This window comes from Homalodisca vitripennis, unplaced genomic scaffold (genome assembly GCF_021130785.1).
Source record: "Homalodisca vitripennis isolate AUS2020 unplaced genomic scaffold, UT_GWSS_2.1 ScUCBcl_1170;HRSCAF=4456, whole genome shotgun sequence".
Classification (NCBI taxonomy): Eukaryota; Metazoa; Arthropoda; class Insecta; order Hemiptera; family Cicadellidae; genus Homalodisca; species Homalodisca vitripennis.
The window spans coordinates 13,516-32,173 of record NW_025777359.1 but is presented as its reverse complement, the minus strand read 5'-3'; the positions used below and the strand labels follow the sequence as shown (position 1 = coordinate 32,173).

The 18,658-nt window shown below is 30.6% G+C and overlaps 1 protein-coding gene across 1 annotated transcript; it reads left to right on the top strand.

Moving 5' to 3' along the window:
- Nucleotides 1-1,246: 1,246 nt before the first annotated feature.
- LOC124371290 (parafibromin-like) lies at nt 1,247-13,158 on the top strand. Its single transcript, XM_046829630.1, has 11 exons — nt 1,247-1,377; nt 6,553-6,655; nt 7,132-7,394; nt 7,947-8,160; nt 8,584-8,648; nt 8,793-8,920; nt 9,281-9,429; nt 10,032-10,156; nt 11,193-11,422; nt 12,110-12,251; nt 13,122-13,158. Exons 1-11 carry the CDS (start codon nt 1,247-1,249, stop codon nt 13,156-13,158), a joined length of 1,587 nt encoding a protein of 528 aa, XP_046685586.1.
- The last annotated feature ends 5,500 nt before the right edge of the window (nt 13,159-18,658 follow it).

Sequence of the window (18,658 nt, the reverse complement as noted above, 5' to 3'; positions counted from 1 at the left end):
TTTTCGATTAAACTGCAAATTTAAACATATATAACCAGTAAACGTTTTATCCAAATTAAACAAGAATAATTATTCATGATATGTACAAGTTTATTGTTTTTATTATATAGTTGTAAAATTTTAGAATGATTTGATGTTTTGACAGGGTGGTTAAAGAGATTGACATTGGTCGTGTTATAAAACACTTCATTGCAACTTACTTTTCGAACGACCCTTGTCATACATTATAAGAGTATAATCAATGCCATGTTCCGTCACACTAGTGTTTCCTAGTGTTTCTGTGTAATAAAGAAGAGGACTAACCTTAAAATTTGGTAAAATTTCTACTGCTCTTCCTAACTCATCCAATACTTTTTATATTACGTGGAATAGTTTTCTTTTAAATAAAAAAATTGTCTTGAGTACAATTACTTAGATCAGTATTTGAAACATTTAATAACCACTAACTAACCATTTCAAATTCTTTTAAATAATTTAAATTTAAAGTTTTCAAAATTTGGAATAAGTGTTGAATATTTTTGGGCGCTCTTATGGAACGGACAGAGATAAAAACGTAAAACAAAGTTGAAAATGTTGGCCTTCAAATAAAATTTTAAATTATCATCAATTAATTTATGTTAACATTTGGATTTTTCGGAATTCGGAGATGTGAACTTCTATTTCAGGAATACTCTGTAAATTGAAATTAAAACTAGTTTTAAGACGTAACCAATATCTTTTTTGTCGGTTTGCAATTTAATAGCTGTTTCCTATAATACCTCATATGCTTCTCCTTATATAAATAGTGGACGGATGATCTAGGACAGCGCATAATGTTTATGTGTTAACAGCGTGAAATAATACTCATAACTTACTATAGTTTTATGCATAAATTCAATTGTTTTAAGTTGGTAATTGGAAAATTACTAGAAATAGCATTGAAGGGAATTTCCTTTTATTTAAATCGTAATTATATTTCTTATTGCACTGTCAACTATTTTCCCTTTGAATAAAATACACCCCCACCTAGGCTGTCCCAATGTCCCATTGGCCGCCTCTCTCCCCTTCACATCCTCGTCGACCCATCCCCTCACCAATCACCAGCGAGCAACTGCTGTGTACCCCCTCCACTTTCCGGGGTTGCCTTTCCAACCCAAGCTCATTGATTTCCCAGTCTATGATTGTTACCGCTGTAGACTGTTTGTGGTAGTGCTGTATCCTAAGTATACGAGTATCTCTGCTACTTTCTTTTGTGTCGACCAACGTCATGGCAGATATTCTAAATCTTCTTCGGTTGTACAATGTGAAGAATGAAGAGATCATCGAAAGGGACAACCGCATATTTTTTGGCGAGCATTCATGGCCAAAACACGTCAAGACCAACTACCTTATGTGGAGGTAAGTGTGTATACATACGAGTATCTTACTTTAGTAATTTTTAAAGACCATACTTTACTACTTTAGTTTACTTTGAGTATAATTTAATTATGTTTTATAACCTAATTTTATCTTGGTACCAAACCTCTAGAAATATAGTTATTAATCTAACCTTCTTTTTAAAATATATTTTTGACTCATTTGTGTTGTCAAATATAGATCTATCTAGTATGTTTTAATTTTTTTCTACACACAAATATTAACCTAAACTGGATTATAAAATCTCCTCTGAACAATATTTTTTTAATAATGCACTTTTAACGATTTTTGTCATTTAACTAATTACAATTGTCAATGAATTAATGCGAAAAATAAAACAAAAAGAACGTTACAGGAGGCCGAATATGTACCATTTACTCTAAGGTCCTAGAAAACAACAAGCAGTTTGACTTAAATCCTGTGGAACTATTGGCAATTATTATAAATTACAGCTATTATAATATAATTACCCGTTGTTTCCCAAGTTACGAAGTTTAAAATTTGCATCGTGATTTACAATTTATTTTGAATCTACCATTGGAGTTCTAATCCCGGTACAATAAAAGATAATGAGAAATAGTTAAATTTAATACAATATGTAACCTATGACGGATTCCTCTTAATGTAGGCTACAGTTTGCAGGCGGGCCGACACAAATCCTTGAACTGAGTAATTGAATAATAAACACCCTACATTTTAATTTAACTCTCGTAATTTTAGTTCTACTAGTTCTTTTTGTTTAGCATAATTACTTGGACAGCTAAAAATTTTGATCCTAGATTGATCTCATATTTACTGTAGAGGAAGTTCAGATTTTTTTTGAATTAGTCTAATGTAAACTATAAAAATAAAAGCGTTATCTTGATTTTTATGATTAAAAATATTTTGAAAAATAGTTGAATTGTATGTTGAATCATCGGAGTCCAATTCACTTCAATCGTTTTACTACACAAGTTGTTCCTTCCGTAACAAATTAATGTATGATAGTTAGTGTATTCATAAACTAAAAATACATGTTTATGATGGATTAAAAATACTATTTCAGTTTTTTATTAATATCTTTGCAAGCTATCTCAGAAAGTACAAGGTTGATTGTGCCATTTATATTTGTTTGCGTCATTCTGAGTTGTTATAATCCACTGTTATATATTATACTTATAGGACATTGTATTCAATTTCAGCAAATTTTGTCTTTTTTATATGCAATCTCTGTAAGTTATATTGAAAAATAGAACTTACATTGAAAGATGTAGGGTCTAGATTTCACATTACACATACAATAATGCCATCACTTATTGGCTACATTAGTGAACATTTTCAAGTATTCCTTTCATAACCTAGGCTATAAAAACTTTTCTGTGTCACAATGACTCTATGCAAAGTAAATGGTTTAGACATAAACTTTAGTTATATTACCATTTTGATGTAGATGTTATTTCATTTAATGCAATAAGTGTAATTTTGAGCCCTATAGTTATACATAAAATACTAATCAATACTAATTTGCCTAAATATTAATATTATAATTTTTTCTAAAAGTCTTATAGTGGTTATCAACCCAACTATCAATTTGCTTGACGTATTAAGTTTTAAACAATAAGTATTTATGGCGTCAGTAACTACTTGGAGACTAGTTCATCAGGAGTTAATAAGGAATCCTTCAGTATTAGAAAAAGGCATACTAAACTTTACTTTCAACTGTACAAAATGTGGCTTCACATTCAAGAACATGTAGTGTTTTTTGAACAAAAACCGGATTTTTTACCGGAATTGCAAAGTATTACTGGATTTTGCCACATGCAGAATTTGTTTCTTACATAAAGAATCAATTAAGACACCCAAAAAATTACGATAATCTGACTTTTGCAGTATTGTTAAATGTATAAATTTGCCACATTCATCATACTCAGCAACATCCATTGTTTTATATTTACCTTTTTTCAAATCTTTTACTGTCTAGAAAATAAATATAAACAAAGGGGTCTAATCTAAATTTCTCGTATCCAGAAATCAATAAATAATGCATAACTGAAAACATTCGTTTCAGACTTAGGTCTACTAATAGAGTCTCTGCAATCACCTGTTTTCATTACGATGATAATAATTAAGTATGGATTTCCCGAAATATATTAGACTACTGTTTGTTATAGTAGTCATTAGGACCATTAAAAATGTTGCCCGGATATCTACGTGGTATATTAATGTCTTTGTTTTTATCAAACACGTTTATAAGTAGTTCTATCTTCACAACTTTAATTTAAAGGTTAAGGAACACATTTTGTCATTTTGGTCGTACTTATGGCTAATTAATTACGGCCTAGTCGATAGAATGCTACACCTTTTGGTAAGAGAGGGGATCTGACGTTGCACACGGGTTCAAAAGATAAACAATTTGCTAATAAATGGACCAATATGAAGCAGTTTCACAGACGTGTTGGGCGTCGTATTGTTAACAATTCTTAAAACTTAATTAATTTAAAGCTGCCGTCTCTAGAGACAGCATAGGTATTTACTATGTTGTCGGCGAAGATTAGCAAACTTTCGGTTGAGTAAATGTTTCGGTTAAAACGATCAGGTCATCGGGTACAATGGTTCTGACTGTCCTTCTTAGATGCAGATTTTAATATAACCTTGCAAACAGTATTAGCGGTCATGGTCACATGGTCATTTTTAAGGAGTCATAATATGGTATGTTTACTTCTTTAAATCAGTTCAGAAATGTATGATATTATTAACAGTTTGTTTCTAAATATCAACTGGCCGAAAATCAGCACAGATGTCACAGCCAATCGTGTCTAAAAGGAGTTATATAATAATAACATCAAATCTTGATGCACTTACGTAAGATTATTAGGAAGCATGTTTTCAATAGTAAAGCTGTTGTATTTCTTTTTGAGTCGCTATTCTGACTTTAGAGTTGATTGACGACAATTTCATAATCAATAATTAATCAAACAATTAGCTCCGTAGCAAGACCAATTCAGACTTTCTTACCGCTCGGTTAAGTTAAAAAGTTATTGGATAATGTATTAATTCTTATAATTTTAAAATTACATCCTCAAACAGTATATATTGCATATATATTTGGTTTTAATATCATCAAAGCTCCAAAGTAATGAATGTTCAAAGTTGGAATTTGGTTGAAAAGCGCCAAAACCCCATAATTTTGTATATACATAAAAACTTGAATTTATCGTTCGTAACTAATTTTTTTATTGGGTATATACAATTCTATTAATTTTCGTAATTTTTTGTTTCCTCTCCTCTATTAATTGTATTTCATTTGTAGAAAAATGTATATGATGTGTATTTGTATATAAAAATAATAATTAATAATATTTAATTGTGATTGGTCGTGAGTGTTTGTAACGCTTTTATTGGATTTGCCATCAGCTTTGTTAAATAAATGTAGACCATGACATTGATATTACAAAACCAAGTTTATCAAGAAAAAATTATTTTATTCCTAAAACACACCAGGAATGTCTCGTGTTTTGCCTATATTATAATAAGATAAAATGCAGAATTCTAAAATTACAAATATAGAAACATAAAATAAAAACTTAAAATTTATTAGTTGTACATAAAAATGTCTAAGCTATTTTGTTTGTAAATAATTAAACGCAGCTCTAATGTCGAGATCTAAATATAAAGAAGCTAAATTGAATTTACTATTTTAATCTTTACTATAGAAGTTAGTTTTTCTTAACGTTCAAACTCGGTTATCTATTTTTCTTGATCTGAGGGTAGTCACAAATCACGATTTTCTGTGTCCGGCGAGTGACGTCACTGCTCTGTACCCAGGCTTGGCTAGACCAAAAAGTTATGGTATACCTAGGCAGCTAGCTAGGTTTAATTAAACAATGTAGACCAAGATACGTCAGGAATCTCGTGGTTTATGGTATATGGATCTATTTATGAGAAATAAATACAAATGTTTATAATTGGAAAACAGCAAAATTGATTGTTTTTACTTTATAACTACTTTGCATATCTATTGAAATCTCCTACTATAAATGTGTTAAATAATCAAAATGAAATTAGGAATCTTTATAGACATAGGACAAATATTTTAATTTCCAAAACCTAACATCTATTATCTCATGCAATACTAGATACGTACTGGCAGTATCACTTAAATATTTATTTATACTGCATCCATAGCTCTATATATAACACGTGTTATATTTTTTTCAGAATTAATAAAAATAAAATGAGGAGCTATACATTTTTTCGAATTATTTTCAAAAGGTTCTAGATTCCCATGAGTAACACCAAGTGTGTACATGATCGATTCCTAAATGTAAATATTTTTCAAAATATAAAATACTGTTTTCATAACTATTAGTTTATCTCCTTGCACTTTGAATCACTCGTAATTTATAATAATTTATGCAAGACACAAACTTATTTTCTGTATTAGGGAACAGACAATAAACATGGCACATGCATATGATAATTTATATGGTAAAAAATACATTAGCTTGGTGGACCGTTGCTTCTAGGTATCGAATGAGGTAACTCACAAAACCGATAAAGATTTATCAGAACAAGTGCTAAACCAAAAGTAACAGAAACGTTATTAAACTAAGATTAAATAGTATAAGATTAACAATTAATTTGGATTATGACCAAACAGCGTTGCAAATATTGTATATACAGCGATCAGTAATTTAGAACAAGGAAAACAAGCAAGGTAAGAGTTGGCTGTAGTGAAACGACGTAGGGTTCTCCCCCTTAAGATCAAAGTTAAATTTCAAACAATTTTATTACCTTATTTTTGTTAATAGAATTTTGAATGATTTATCATGTTAAATATGTGAATAATGCGCACCGAAATGTTACTTTCTTATTTCTTTTACAGTTTTCAGCCTACTCGATGAGTATTTAAGAGATAACATATAGTTTTACTGCAAACCAATATATATTAAAGCGCTAATTGAAAGGCGATATTATATTCTTTGTAAAATATTTTTTTAAGAGAATTGGTTAGAGTCGTGTGCAGAAATAGTGTTACATTGATGAATTATCTTTCATAATGATTAGTTCATTTTTGTCAATAAAGAATAGATGGTAGGAATACAACTAATATTAAATCATAGATCATATTTTTTAAGTATAATTCCGTTATGTCTACAGATAAAATGCTTTTTACAGGTCCGATAATGGGGCACCAAAGGAGTATTATACATTAGAATGTTTGCTATTTCTACTCAAGCATGTCACACTGACACATTCTGCATATGTCCGAAAAGCTGTTGTAAGTATTTTACAGATTTTACCTTAACGCTTTTTACCAACTGTGTATCCTTTCTTAAAAACAATTTATGAAAAAAATATTGCATTTAAAGTGTTAAAAATACATTGAAAATGTTGATTATTAATTGTTTGACCTTAGTAGCTATAAGACGGTTCCATCACAGGTGTTCTGAAGATATATTTTACTATGTATAAGATATATTTAGTTAATTTTGTATGAGGCATCATATTATCTAGCATTCATCCAAATGTAATGGAGTGACGTACACCATCATCGAACTCAGTATTTTACACGAAGCTTAACTAGGTAGAAATGAGCATCCTAGGCTTGTACTCGTACAATTTTAAGCCTATAGGTCGTTTTGTTTTCTGATATCGTAAGGACAGACATACAGACAGAAATATATTGTTTCTACATTTCTCTGTTTTGGGTAATACTTTTTAGAAATTTGTTTATAACTCATGAATTTGTTGTAGGCTGAAAATAAACAAGTTGTGCGCAGACCTGACCGTAAAGACCTTCTGGCTTACTTAAATGGAGAAGCTGCTACCTCTGTAAATATTGATAAAAATGCAGCTGTAGATATCCTCAGACCAGTAAAACGTGCACGTGACGGTTCAGTAGAGAGCACGTCCAAGAGACGCAAGCTAGAAGATTTGCAAGAGCAGAGGTTGAAACAACGGCTTGCTGCGAGGTTGGATACGCCAAAACAAGCATCCGTAACTGCTGACAACATTAAGTAAGTGAATTTAGGTATTCTTTATAGCAATGGCTTAAATTAAGATTATTGGAACATGTATATGCGCGTTGGAAATACATTTCTATAATAAGATGATATTGTTATATTACATAGGTTATTTATTTCAAAGAGTTTTTTGGTATAAAATAAAATGTTTTACAATATATAAATCTTAATATTTAATATAATTTTTAATACTTACTGTCACCCTAAAACTTCTAATTAAATCGCTAATTAAAACTCTTGAATAATTCTAAAGATCTATAAAATTATTTCAGACTCATTCCTTACTACACTATTAATATTAATTAGGTTTAAGGCAAAGCCTACTACATGAGACTTGGTCTAGTGTATTGTCTGAGAGTTAGTTAAGCACATAAAGGTTTGGAAATTGACTCAATTTTGCCTAAACTGGCCAGGATGCGTAAGAGATACATTCTACAAAAGTATAGGAAATCTTTAAATTTGTGACTATCGTTCTAAGTACTGATAATGAACTAATCCTATTAATAATAATTTAGTGATTTTATGAATATCTAAATCTCTTTTCAGATCCCTATCTGAAGCCATGACAGTAGAGACGATAGCTGCTATCAAAGTGAAACGCTTGGCGAAGAAGAGGACTACTATCAAAAGACATGATGATATTGATATATGTTCTAAACGCAGAGTTATGATGGACCTCGATGATGACAACATAAAAGACATACTATCCTGTGAACGTCCGGGAAGGTCAAGAAATACAATATTACAAAGCACGGGAAAAGTAAGTTAATTTCCAGGTTTAATCATGGTGAAACTTAAATCCATGAATATTTATTGCACTCAATAATTTTACAATGTAGATTGATACAATGTAGGAATGTAGGTAGATTGAATGTTAAGCACATTAACAAATTAAACAATTTCCAGCAATATATTTTAAGCACTTATACAGAAAAAAGGTAAAAATTGAGTTAAAAACAACTTTAACACAACACACAAACACACACACACACACACACACAACACTGTTCACTATTTAACAGTTCTTTGCCAATATTAAAATGTGTCATTATTTATGCGATTACAATGAAATAGTTGTTACTGATGAACGTTTAAAAATTTCTGATAAAGAATACCACACCGTTCTATTATTGCACTAAATCTAAACCAGCTTTTTTGATATTTTATTTCAAAATTTTTTCAGATGTTTGCACAAGATGTCTTTGCCATTCTGCAATCAGTAAAGGAAAAAGAGGAGAGCAAACAAATGTCTCCTGCTTCAGCCTCCGTCATGACATATAAACCAACTTATATCAGGCCTCCTGCTTCAACCTCCACCATGACATATAAACCCACTCCCATCAGGCTTCCTGCTGCAACCTCCGTCATGACATATAAACCAACTCCTATCAGGCCTCCTGCTTCAACCTCCACCATGACATATAAACCCACTCCCATCAGGCCCCCCGCGCCTAGAGTTATCCCTATGGCCAAAGTGTACAACCGTTACGATCAGGAGCGGTTCATTAAACAGGAGAAAGGTAATTTTATAACATTATTATTTTTAAGTTTTCATCTTATGTTATGGGATTGTACATTATTAGATAATGATATAACATGCATTGACCATTGATCTTGTTAAGGAACATGCAGTTGGCACTAGAATACTATTGAGTCGTATGGATTGTTATCTAATGTTATACTCAATTGTCTCAGGTGCTTGTTTCTGGACTACGTGTTAACTAGGGTCATACCAACATTGCATATTTTGTAAATAATCTGCCTTATTCTCAATAAAATGTAATGACCACTCAGAAAACTATTTTTTAATTTATATACATAATTTAATATAGGGTTAAAATATGAGAGTTCTCTTTTATATTTAAATGAAACTGTTACAGAGGCGAATGGATTCAAAATCAATACAATGGCAACGTACCACAAAATGTCCTTGAAGTCAGTAACTGAAGGCGATCAACACAAGAAAATGCCATCCCCTCAGACACCTCATCCTGAGCACATTCTATCACCATTGGTAAAATATCTCTCAGTTTGATACAATTTAAGCTCAAACTTAGTTTAGTTTACTTTAGAATACCATGGACAATAATTGTAAGCAGTGAGCTGATAGTCAGGTGGATTGAATGAGAAACATGAAGATGCTATTAAATGCCAGTCCTACCTATTATTTAAATTATAAAAAACAATTTTCAGAAGGAGTAGGAACTAGGATAACCTTCAACGCTTTCACTGTGTCACTATTACTCGAATTATATTCTCAAACCACAACAATATACAATACATTATCAAATTCAGATTAATGTGAGTTTTGATATATCATCATTACACGCAATGTAAAACATATGTTGTACAATAAAACCTATTGCTTCTTAACGATATAATTCAAGCACAGCAGGTGGAAATTTTAGTTTCTGAACTGTTTACTGATATCGGGTCCATAATAATAGACAACTTGAATGAATTAGCTATTTCCAAAGTTACATTTATGTGAGTGTGTGAAGCACATGTTTGAAGTCAAGTAATTTAATAAAAATAATTATTATTCCAGGTAATTGAAATACATATAAGGAATATTGGTAAAATGAATATTACATCTAATGGATGAGTAGTTAATGAATTTTATGATTACAGCCTGGTCTCCAGTTGTCTTCCCAACCTATCAAGAGAACGTCTCGTACTCCCATCATCATCATCCCTGGAGCAAACACCTCACTGATCACCATGTACAATGCAAAGGACATCTTGCAGGACTTCAAGTAAGTAACTCATTATTGAATACCAATACTACATATGGTATAGTGTTGACAACGTTGAGTAAATAAAAAGCAACATCTATAAGTACATTTTAAAACTTTATCTGCTATTGAAAATACTATAAAATAATGTAAATTAAACAAGCTTTTGCTCTTTGCTTTACCTCCCTGGTGTTTCAGAAGTATAAAGTTATTCATACAAGAATTTATCAAAATATTAAGATGTTATCTGCCAGGTTAAACTGTAAAATCTCTGATTTGCAAAACTTTTCTTCGCTTAGTGTTTATGTAAAAATTACCATATAAATGTTGTGAAAACCAATTTATAAACACATGCTTGTTATTATAGGTAATTGTAGATATTATTATAAATAATCGCTACTTTATTAATGGAATTAGCTAAGGTCAAGTTAAAAATCTAACTATTTATTACAGTAATATTTTAAAATAACCAATCAAAGATTACGTCCATTATAATCTTACAAACAATTCTTTTTAATAGCAAAAAATTATAAAATAATATTGAAAGATTGTAATTAATTGTTCACAATTGTACTTAAAAACGAATTAAAATGTAGTATTATACTAGTTGTTATTTCACCTTATTTTAAAGTTTAATATCTAAAACTACGTAATTTTTTAGAATGACTTTGTTTTATGATTAATTATGGTATTGCTTCCACAGCAAAGTAATCATAATCTATACAAAAAGGACAAGAGCACTCCCATGATTTTTATTGATAGTAGCAGCAGCAATACTGTTGAGTAATAAAATGTAATATTATTGTTTTTCCCTAGACAAGCAAAAGCGTTATGCATAAAAACAGGTTCTATAAATAAATAACTTTAAAAATATAACATTTTAATTGAGGAATAAATAGATGCTTTATACTTTTTTGTTACTTCAACATTTGTATGAATAAAAGACGATGATACCTTATTTGATCGGCTTAAATTAATGAAATAAAAATATGAAGTAATGAAAAATGAAATAAAATACATTGTAAATCAATCTTCATTCACTGGGTTTCTCTTGCAGGTTCGTTACTACAGAGGATAAGAAGAAACAAGGTGCTACCCGGGAGAACGAAATTTTGCTCCAACGGCGAAAGAATGGGGCATCGACAGTTCAGTATAGAGTCATAGACAATCCTCAGAAACTGGCTCCAGGAGACTGGGACCGAGTAGTGGCTGTGTTTGCCATGGGCCCTACTTGGCAGTTCAAAGGATGGCCCTGGAAAGGAAATCCTGTAGAAATATTTTCTCAAGGTAAGTGACCAACATCAATAACAAAATTGTAATTTTATTATATCTGCAACAAATATTGCATGGAAGGAACATTGGATATAAATACAGTTTAGTCATATAAGTTAAGTACATTTTCCTTAAATACATATTAAAGTATATTTAAAATAAACTATTAACTGCAAACATTGTTTGTTTTGTATTGTATTGATTTTTTCATTTGTGATCGTAGGGTCCATGTTTCAGTCCCAATATATTATTCCTTCGAAATCTGCTTCAAAGAAAAACCTGATGCTATGAAAAACAAATTGTTTTGTATGTCAATAATTGTATCCAGTACTTAACAAATTAGCTTACAACTACTCTATTTATTGACTTAAAAAGTTTTAATGTTTTTAAAATTATATATTTTAATACATTTTTAATTAGGTCTAGATTACGCTACTGACCATAAAATCATTAATATTTCATAATAAAAACCAAGATATACTTATGAATTTATGCAGTTTGAAATAATAAACCACATCTCATTAGACAACAAACATCAGTTTACAGGTGTTAATTTCACATTTAAAAAGATGGTACCAAGTTTATGTACATTCTTGCAGATTAAATGCAAAATAATTGGAAAGAAAAAAAGTTTATAATTAAATGTTGATGTATTAGTTTACAGTAATGACCTTAAACTATTAATATATTATTTTGTTATAGTGTGTGGTTTTCATCTGAAATATGATGAGATGGGGCTGGAGAAGAACGTGGCAGGCTGGGATGTCTCTATTATTCAGGTGTCTCGAACAAAACGTCACTTGGATCGTGCTGCACTCATGGTGTTCTGGGAAAAACTAGACAAGTAAGTAATATATAAAAATTTAAATTGTTTTATCCAGAGAGGCTTATTTACCCGTCATCTGCTTATACCATAACAATGAATGAAAGAATTTTGCTGATCCAATGATAACGTTTGAAATTAATACAATAATACTTAAAAAGACATTCATAAGTAGAAAAAGTATCAAGTGTTGAACTGTATTTTGACTTAAATTGTACTGTATAAAATTTGCATACTACTTTATTTATTGTTAATAATTACCTATAAATACATTGATGACCATCGCAATAGAAATGGCAAAACAGTTCATAGAACTTCATAAAATAGCTGCTTTTGAAAAAAACACTTTTACACCGGAATGGTATTGAGAGGTTTTGTCCTCTAAAACCTTAACTAGCCATAAAACGTTGACTTTTGCATAAATGTCTGTGGTTAGACTGAGACTGTTGACAATCATAGATATCCATTAGGGTCATTGCTCCAATCTTCTTCAGAATATTTTCTCGGCGTTGCTACTGTGGCTACCTAAAACAAAATCTTATTCACCTACAGCACTGTCAATAAAAATCATTGATCAATTCACTATCTATAACAGCCGTAATACACTTCATTTCCCCCTGTGATACGTATTGTTTTCATGTAGGCCTACACGTAATAACATACTATATACCATGCACCATTATATTCAAGTGTATGTGTTTGGTCTATTTGCAAACTTCTAACTTTTTATTTAGGTTATGTCAGACATGAATGAATTTATATCTATCAAAAAAGATAAAAACTGTTATATTTATAAATTACTTAATTTAAATAAATAAAGTAGTTATATCGTAAAAGGTAATAGCAAATAATTATGTACATGCAAAACTAATTTTCTTCATTCTGTTTCAGACACTTGATGAAAAACAAACCTCACCTTCGATTCTGAAAGTCTAGTCGTGGGCCTTCTATGTACATGTTTATTTCTATCTTATATATATTCAGATTATTGTAAATAAACTTTGGTTATAAATATCTTGTAATTTTTTTGTTTTAAGTTCCCCTTTTCACCAAAAGAACTCTTGATTAGTTTTTCTTAGAAAAAAAAAATTATATCGCACATTCTCAAAGACCATATGTTGAAGTCACCAGTTGTACAATACGTTTATCTTATAAAACATGAAAATAGTTAATTGGGAAATACTTTAAGATTTTGATAAGAAATACAAGTTAATTAGTAATTACAAACTTATACAAAAATGTCTAATTGATAAATCTAAGTAAAAATATAATTGATCCAATATAAAACCAATAAAAGTAATATGAAATACAAAAATAATTTTATAAGCTCTACAGAACACAAACAAAATTGTACTGAAATTAAAGTTACATTGTATTTTTACACACAATAAATGATATGCTTCGTTTTGTATGGAGAAATAATGAAATTGAGTAAGAAGGGATATCTGTTGGGAATGTGTTAATAGCAGCAGAACACATCCGCGTGTCCGGTGCTTTAGTCACGCGGCTCACAACTCTAATGACGTGGGATATGATGCTGTGTAGGCTTTATGATTTTAGAAGATTACTTAGGATGGAGTTTATGTATATAGCATAAACATATCACATGGGATACATGTTACTTATACCCTATGCAATGCTAAAAGTTACTAGAAATTCAGTGAGTATTTAACTTTTAATTATATTGAATAGAATCATAGTTTATTTCCAAATATTTACATGCGTCCAGTTTTTAAAATATGATAACACTTCGTGAGATTATTAAAATAAAATGTGGCAACAAATCTATAATATGTAATTTATTGTAAAATTAGTCACTAAACATATTATGGAATTAAGGTTGGTAGGCCTGGTCCTATCTTGTCAACACGTAGGCTACTCCACGACGCTCCGCAGTTTAATTGAATTATTTTCGGTTTTTAAAATATATCGAAAGGTTTTGGACGAAATAACGTGATTATTTAATATCATAACCCTGGATAAAAGTGAATCAGACAGCACAAACACTTGTAAGTAGTAACTAGACATAACAGCTAACCATCAAGCTAACAAGGTTAGACTGGCAAATTACAAGTGTACAAGGACTTGCTGTTTGACGTGACTTTTATAGTTGCTTAAGACGTTTTTTATAGTTGCCGATGTTTTAAGAAACTATAAATTTCTCATATGTTAATGATTTTTATACATAGCCTATAAATGAAATGACGTTAGTTAGCCTTAATAAACCCGAGAACAGCTGGGCCAATTTGGCTAATTTTGGTTCCGAAATAAAGGGAAGGTTTAAAAGGTGAGCAACCTAGAAACATTTTCTCAGTATATTTAATAATATAGAAACATAATTATAATATATACGACACATAATCCAAAGTTAACTGCTGTTGATACTGATCCTAACCAGCTGTTGATACTTTACAAAATACAGAGGTTATCACAATATAAAAGGATCAAGCAACGTCGAGCGTGAAATTGAAAAAATTCCCCAAACTATTAAACAAATTCTCTAAACGCGCATGAAATATACAGTTTCAAACCCATTTTTACTTATTTAAACCAAAAAACAAAATGAATAATTTAGGTATATGTTCTTGAACCTGGTGTCTGGCAGACCATTGCTGCGCTGATTAGCTTCATTACTGCCCTTGTCAGATATATCCATTCAGTGCTCAGTGTATGTGGCGCATTCAGCAGACAACAAAGTAACAAAAACATCACCAGGAATACCTAATCATTACGCAGTCTCTTCATTAGACCCACACTCTTGGTGTCTTAGTATACCCAAAATACCGGCGCCAGTAAACTGTGATACAGTCAGTGACAAAACAAAAGAGTGTTGAGTGGAAAGTTTCTTAGGACGTGATCGGTCGTCAATTCCTATGACCAGTCCTGTCATAAGCAATATTGTAGAGGCTGTATTATACTGTTGTACTGGCAATATTATTAATCCTTGAAGGTAGGGAGACTTAAATTTAGACTGGTTAACACAAATATACAATTTTAACGTCTAGTAGAACTTCCATGCACTCACAGGTCCTTTCCTTACAACTTCTGACAACCTGAATTTACTTTTTAATAAAATAAAAATCTGAGTCTTGAAGAATTGAAAACTTTATTTAATCGAGTTGATTTCATCCTTGAACTTAGTTACTAAAGAACAACACTGTTATTTTTTTAAACACAACACACAAAAACACACACACACACACACACACACACACACATATACACATATATATATATATATATATATTTAGAAACTTTAAAAAATCAACAAATTTTTATTTAAAAGTGTAAAATACATATGTATATGTGGGTATTTAAATATCATAGCATAAGTTATTAGGTTGTAAATTAATAAAAAGTACGTTATTCCCAAAACCTATAACTCATGTGCGTAATGTACCAATATCATAAGTTATTTGGCTTCTAGTTAATGATGTGAAGAAAAGGTTGCCAAAAAGAGATCTCCAGAAGGAGTTAATCTTTTGCCTTATAAAAAAATAGAAGATATAAAAGCTATGTAAAGACAATATAACAATTGATGTACGTATTAATTGTTATAACTTTAGTTTCAAATCACTTTCATGACGACTCGATATTTTAAAGTAATAGTTTGTAACAGCTTTAAACCAGAAGTCCATATAGATTTATACACAATCTTGATGTAATTGTACATATAAGTACAATATATCCTTATATACTTTAGTACTTTTTCCACCGATAAACGGGTACTTAAAAATAAGTACAAGCTCATTAACTGAAAAGGGAATGTAATTTTATAAAAACGCTTTTACCTGTTTGTGTTAAAATGCATACTTTAATTTTTTGAACATAAAACCCTGTAAAAAATTACGTTGATTTAATAAAGAACCGCCTATTACAATCCCCTTGATGACAAATTTCCGGAAATATTTTCATCGATTCCTATCATGACCCCTAGAATCCCAAACCAACAAAACCCATATTTTCAAGCACAAAAAAAACCCCACATATTGTTGTATTTTATAAATTTTTTATATCTACGAATTTGTGAATAAAGGGTTCTGAACTATACAGTAATATAAAAATACATGAACACATTCCCGATAGATTATACAATAAAAAGATATATACATATATTTTATAAAAACATTTTGTATAAAACTTTTAATTTTATAAAAGTAATCACGCTAGATTTATTTCAGTACCGTACTATGTATATACAGGTTTTTCTCTTGTGTTTTATGTTAGTGTATTTGTGCGTGTGTTTGCGCGCGCATAATAGCTTGGTTAATGTTATACGATAATCACCCAAATACAATCCGTCAAAACTTTTTCAGGAAAGCAACTAGAGCCTACGCAGAGGCTTTTCTGCCCATGTAGACTCATTTCTTAAGCCAATTTAAATTTATGTGTATTGTGTTTTTCATGTAAAACTTTAATTCGTAATAACATAATGGAAATTTTAAAATAAATGATTGTCCAATTAGCTACACTATTTAATTCAAAATCAAATCTTTAATTGCTCGTAACAATTTGACATTGTATGGCAAACGTTATAATTAATTCTGAATTTTAAACTCACATACCACATTACCCAAACGTTCAAACTTACATAATTTTCATACATCCCAGTCTAATTCATCCTTCGCCAATCTCAACCCACTTCGATCGCTGGAGTCAGTCATCAAATTGGGCGGTCTGCCAGTTAAACGCCGGAAACTGTTCAACGCTGTAGAAAGCCTTTGACACCAGAAAGCGCTTAAGACGAGCTTTTTACACCTTGAGCGTTTGGGAGTTTTTCATAGAATTTGTCAAATCTGTTGATGAAATGAACACCTGCCTGCGAAAGCAAGTGCTCATAAACCACCGTTCTGTATCCTCCAGTTCGGTAGTTATCTCTGCCTCTAGTCCCATACCCGTGTATGTCACGTTCCCTGGTTATGGCACATTTAGACAAATAGTACAAAGATGTTTCTAAAATTTAGAGACTGGGCAAATCACAAGATCATTTGGAACTACAAACATTTGTTGATATCATCAATTGTGTCCAAATATTTCAATAGCCACAACCTTAAAAAGAATTCTTCGAAATCCGTGCTAAATTTCGCACTGCGCCCAGTGGACTCCCAATGTGGGTCAGCCGTCATGTTGGCAGATTCCATATTGGAAGAAGTGTACTCCGCAAAATTCCTTGGAATAGCCTACTCCTCGATCGAGGGTTGACATGAAATAATCACATTGACCATGTGTGTACTATGATAGATCTGACTTACTGTATTTCACCTCGGAAGCGGAGTACAGTTTCTGTAACCCTTTGACTATCATGTTTGGCGATGGGGTTTTATATTTAAAGTAAATCCTAATCTCAAAGTAGACATCTAATTATATTTGGAGATATCTTTACTTTAGGAAATTATTCTTATATCATGTGTTGTGGTCTAGTGATTATCAAGATAGTAATATGAAAAACTGTTGTCCAAAACTTACAAAAGTTGAATCACATTTCTTAGTCAAAAAGGACCCAGAAGGCAAAACGAGTACTTTAATATTATAATATAATGGTAATGATTTTTTAAATAGCTTTTAAAAGAGACGTATTCCTTTTATAAAGCAATATTTTCAATAAAAGTATAAGCTAGTACATATAATTTAGTGTAAAACAGGCTGCATCTACAAAAATCATAAGCACAAAATTTAGTCAAGATTTATTTATAAAATGGTATAAAATAAAAAAGCACTGAAAATCGTTGTAATTTGCATATAGAAATTTGCATTTTGAGTAGCCGGTATTTTTACATAATTCATTAGAACTTAGACAGTCAGTATAAGTGCACACACAACACAAGTGCACAATGAAACATCCGTAATATAATTCCCACTGCATTACAACGTAACTCTGGAAAAGAATTATTTCTCTGTTGCTTTTGTTCACAAATTGTATAAAAATATAAATTAATATGCTAAAACGGTTTCTTTATATGGTTAATTGTGTATTGCGTATATGAATAAATCAACAATATACACATAACGCTGCAAAAGATTGTTCCTCATAGCTGGCACAAACTTCCTTGTAAGTTATTTTATATATCTACTTCAACTAAATCTAGGTTTTTTGTATTAATTCGGTATTAGATTTTCCGATTCAAGATGGCAGCCTTTTAAACCCTCAAAACTATTATACCTTTAATATCAGATATTATGCATCGCAGAGCAAGCAAGACCAGACATGTTTGAGTATTTTTAGGTTATTTAATTACAATAACGTATCTTTTTACATACAAACTGCCATAGGCTACAAGGTTTTCAGTAGTATACAGTAAAAATATCGTGGGTTATAAGAAACATTGTTAAAAAATGTTTGATGCTTCCAGTAACACTAGTTTTATACTTCAGTTTATGTAATTTTTAATCAATATTATTATTTATTTATTTAAATCTTTTTTTAATTT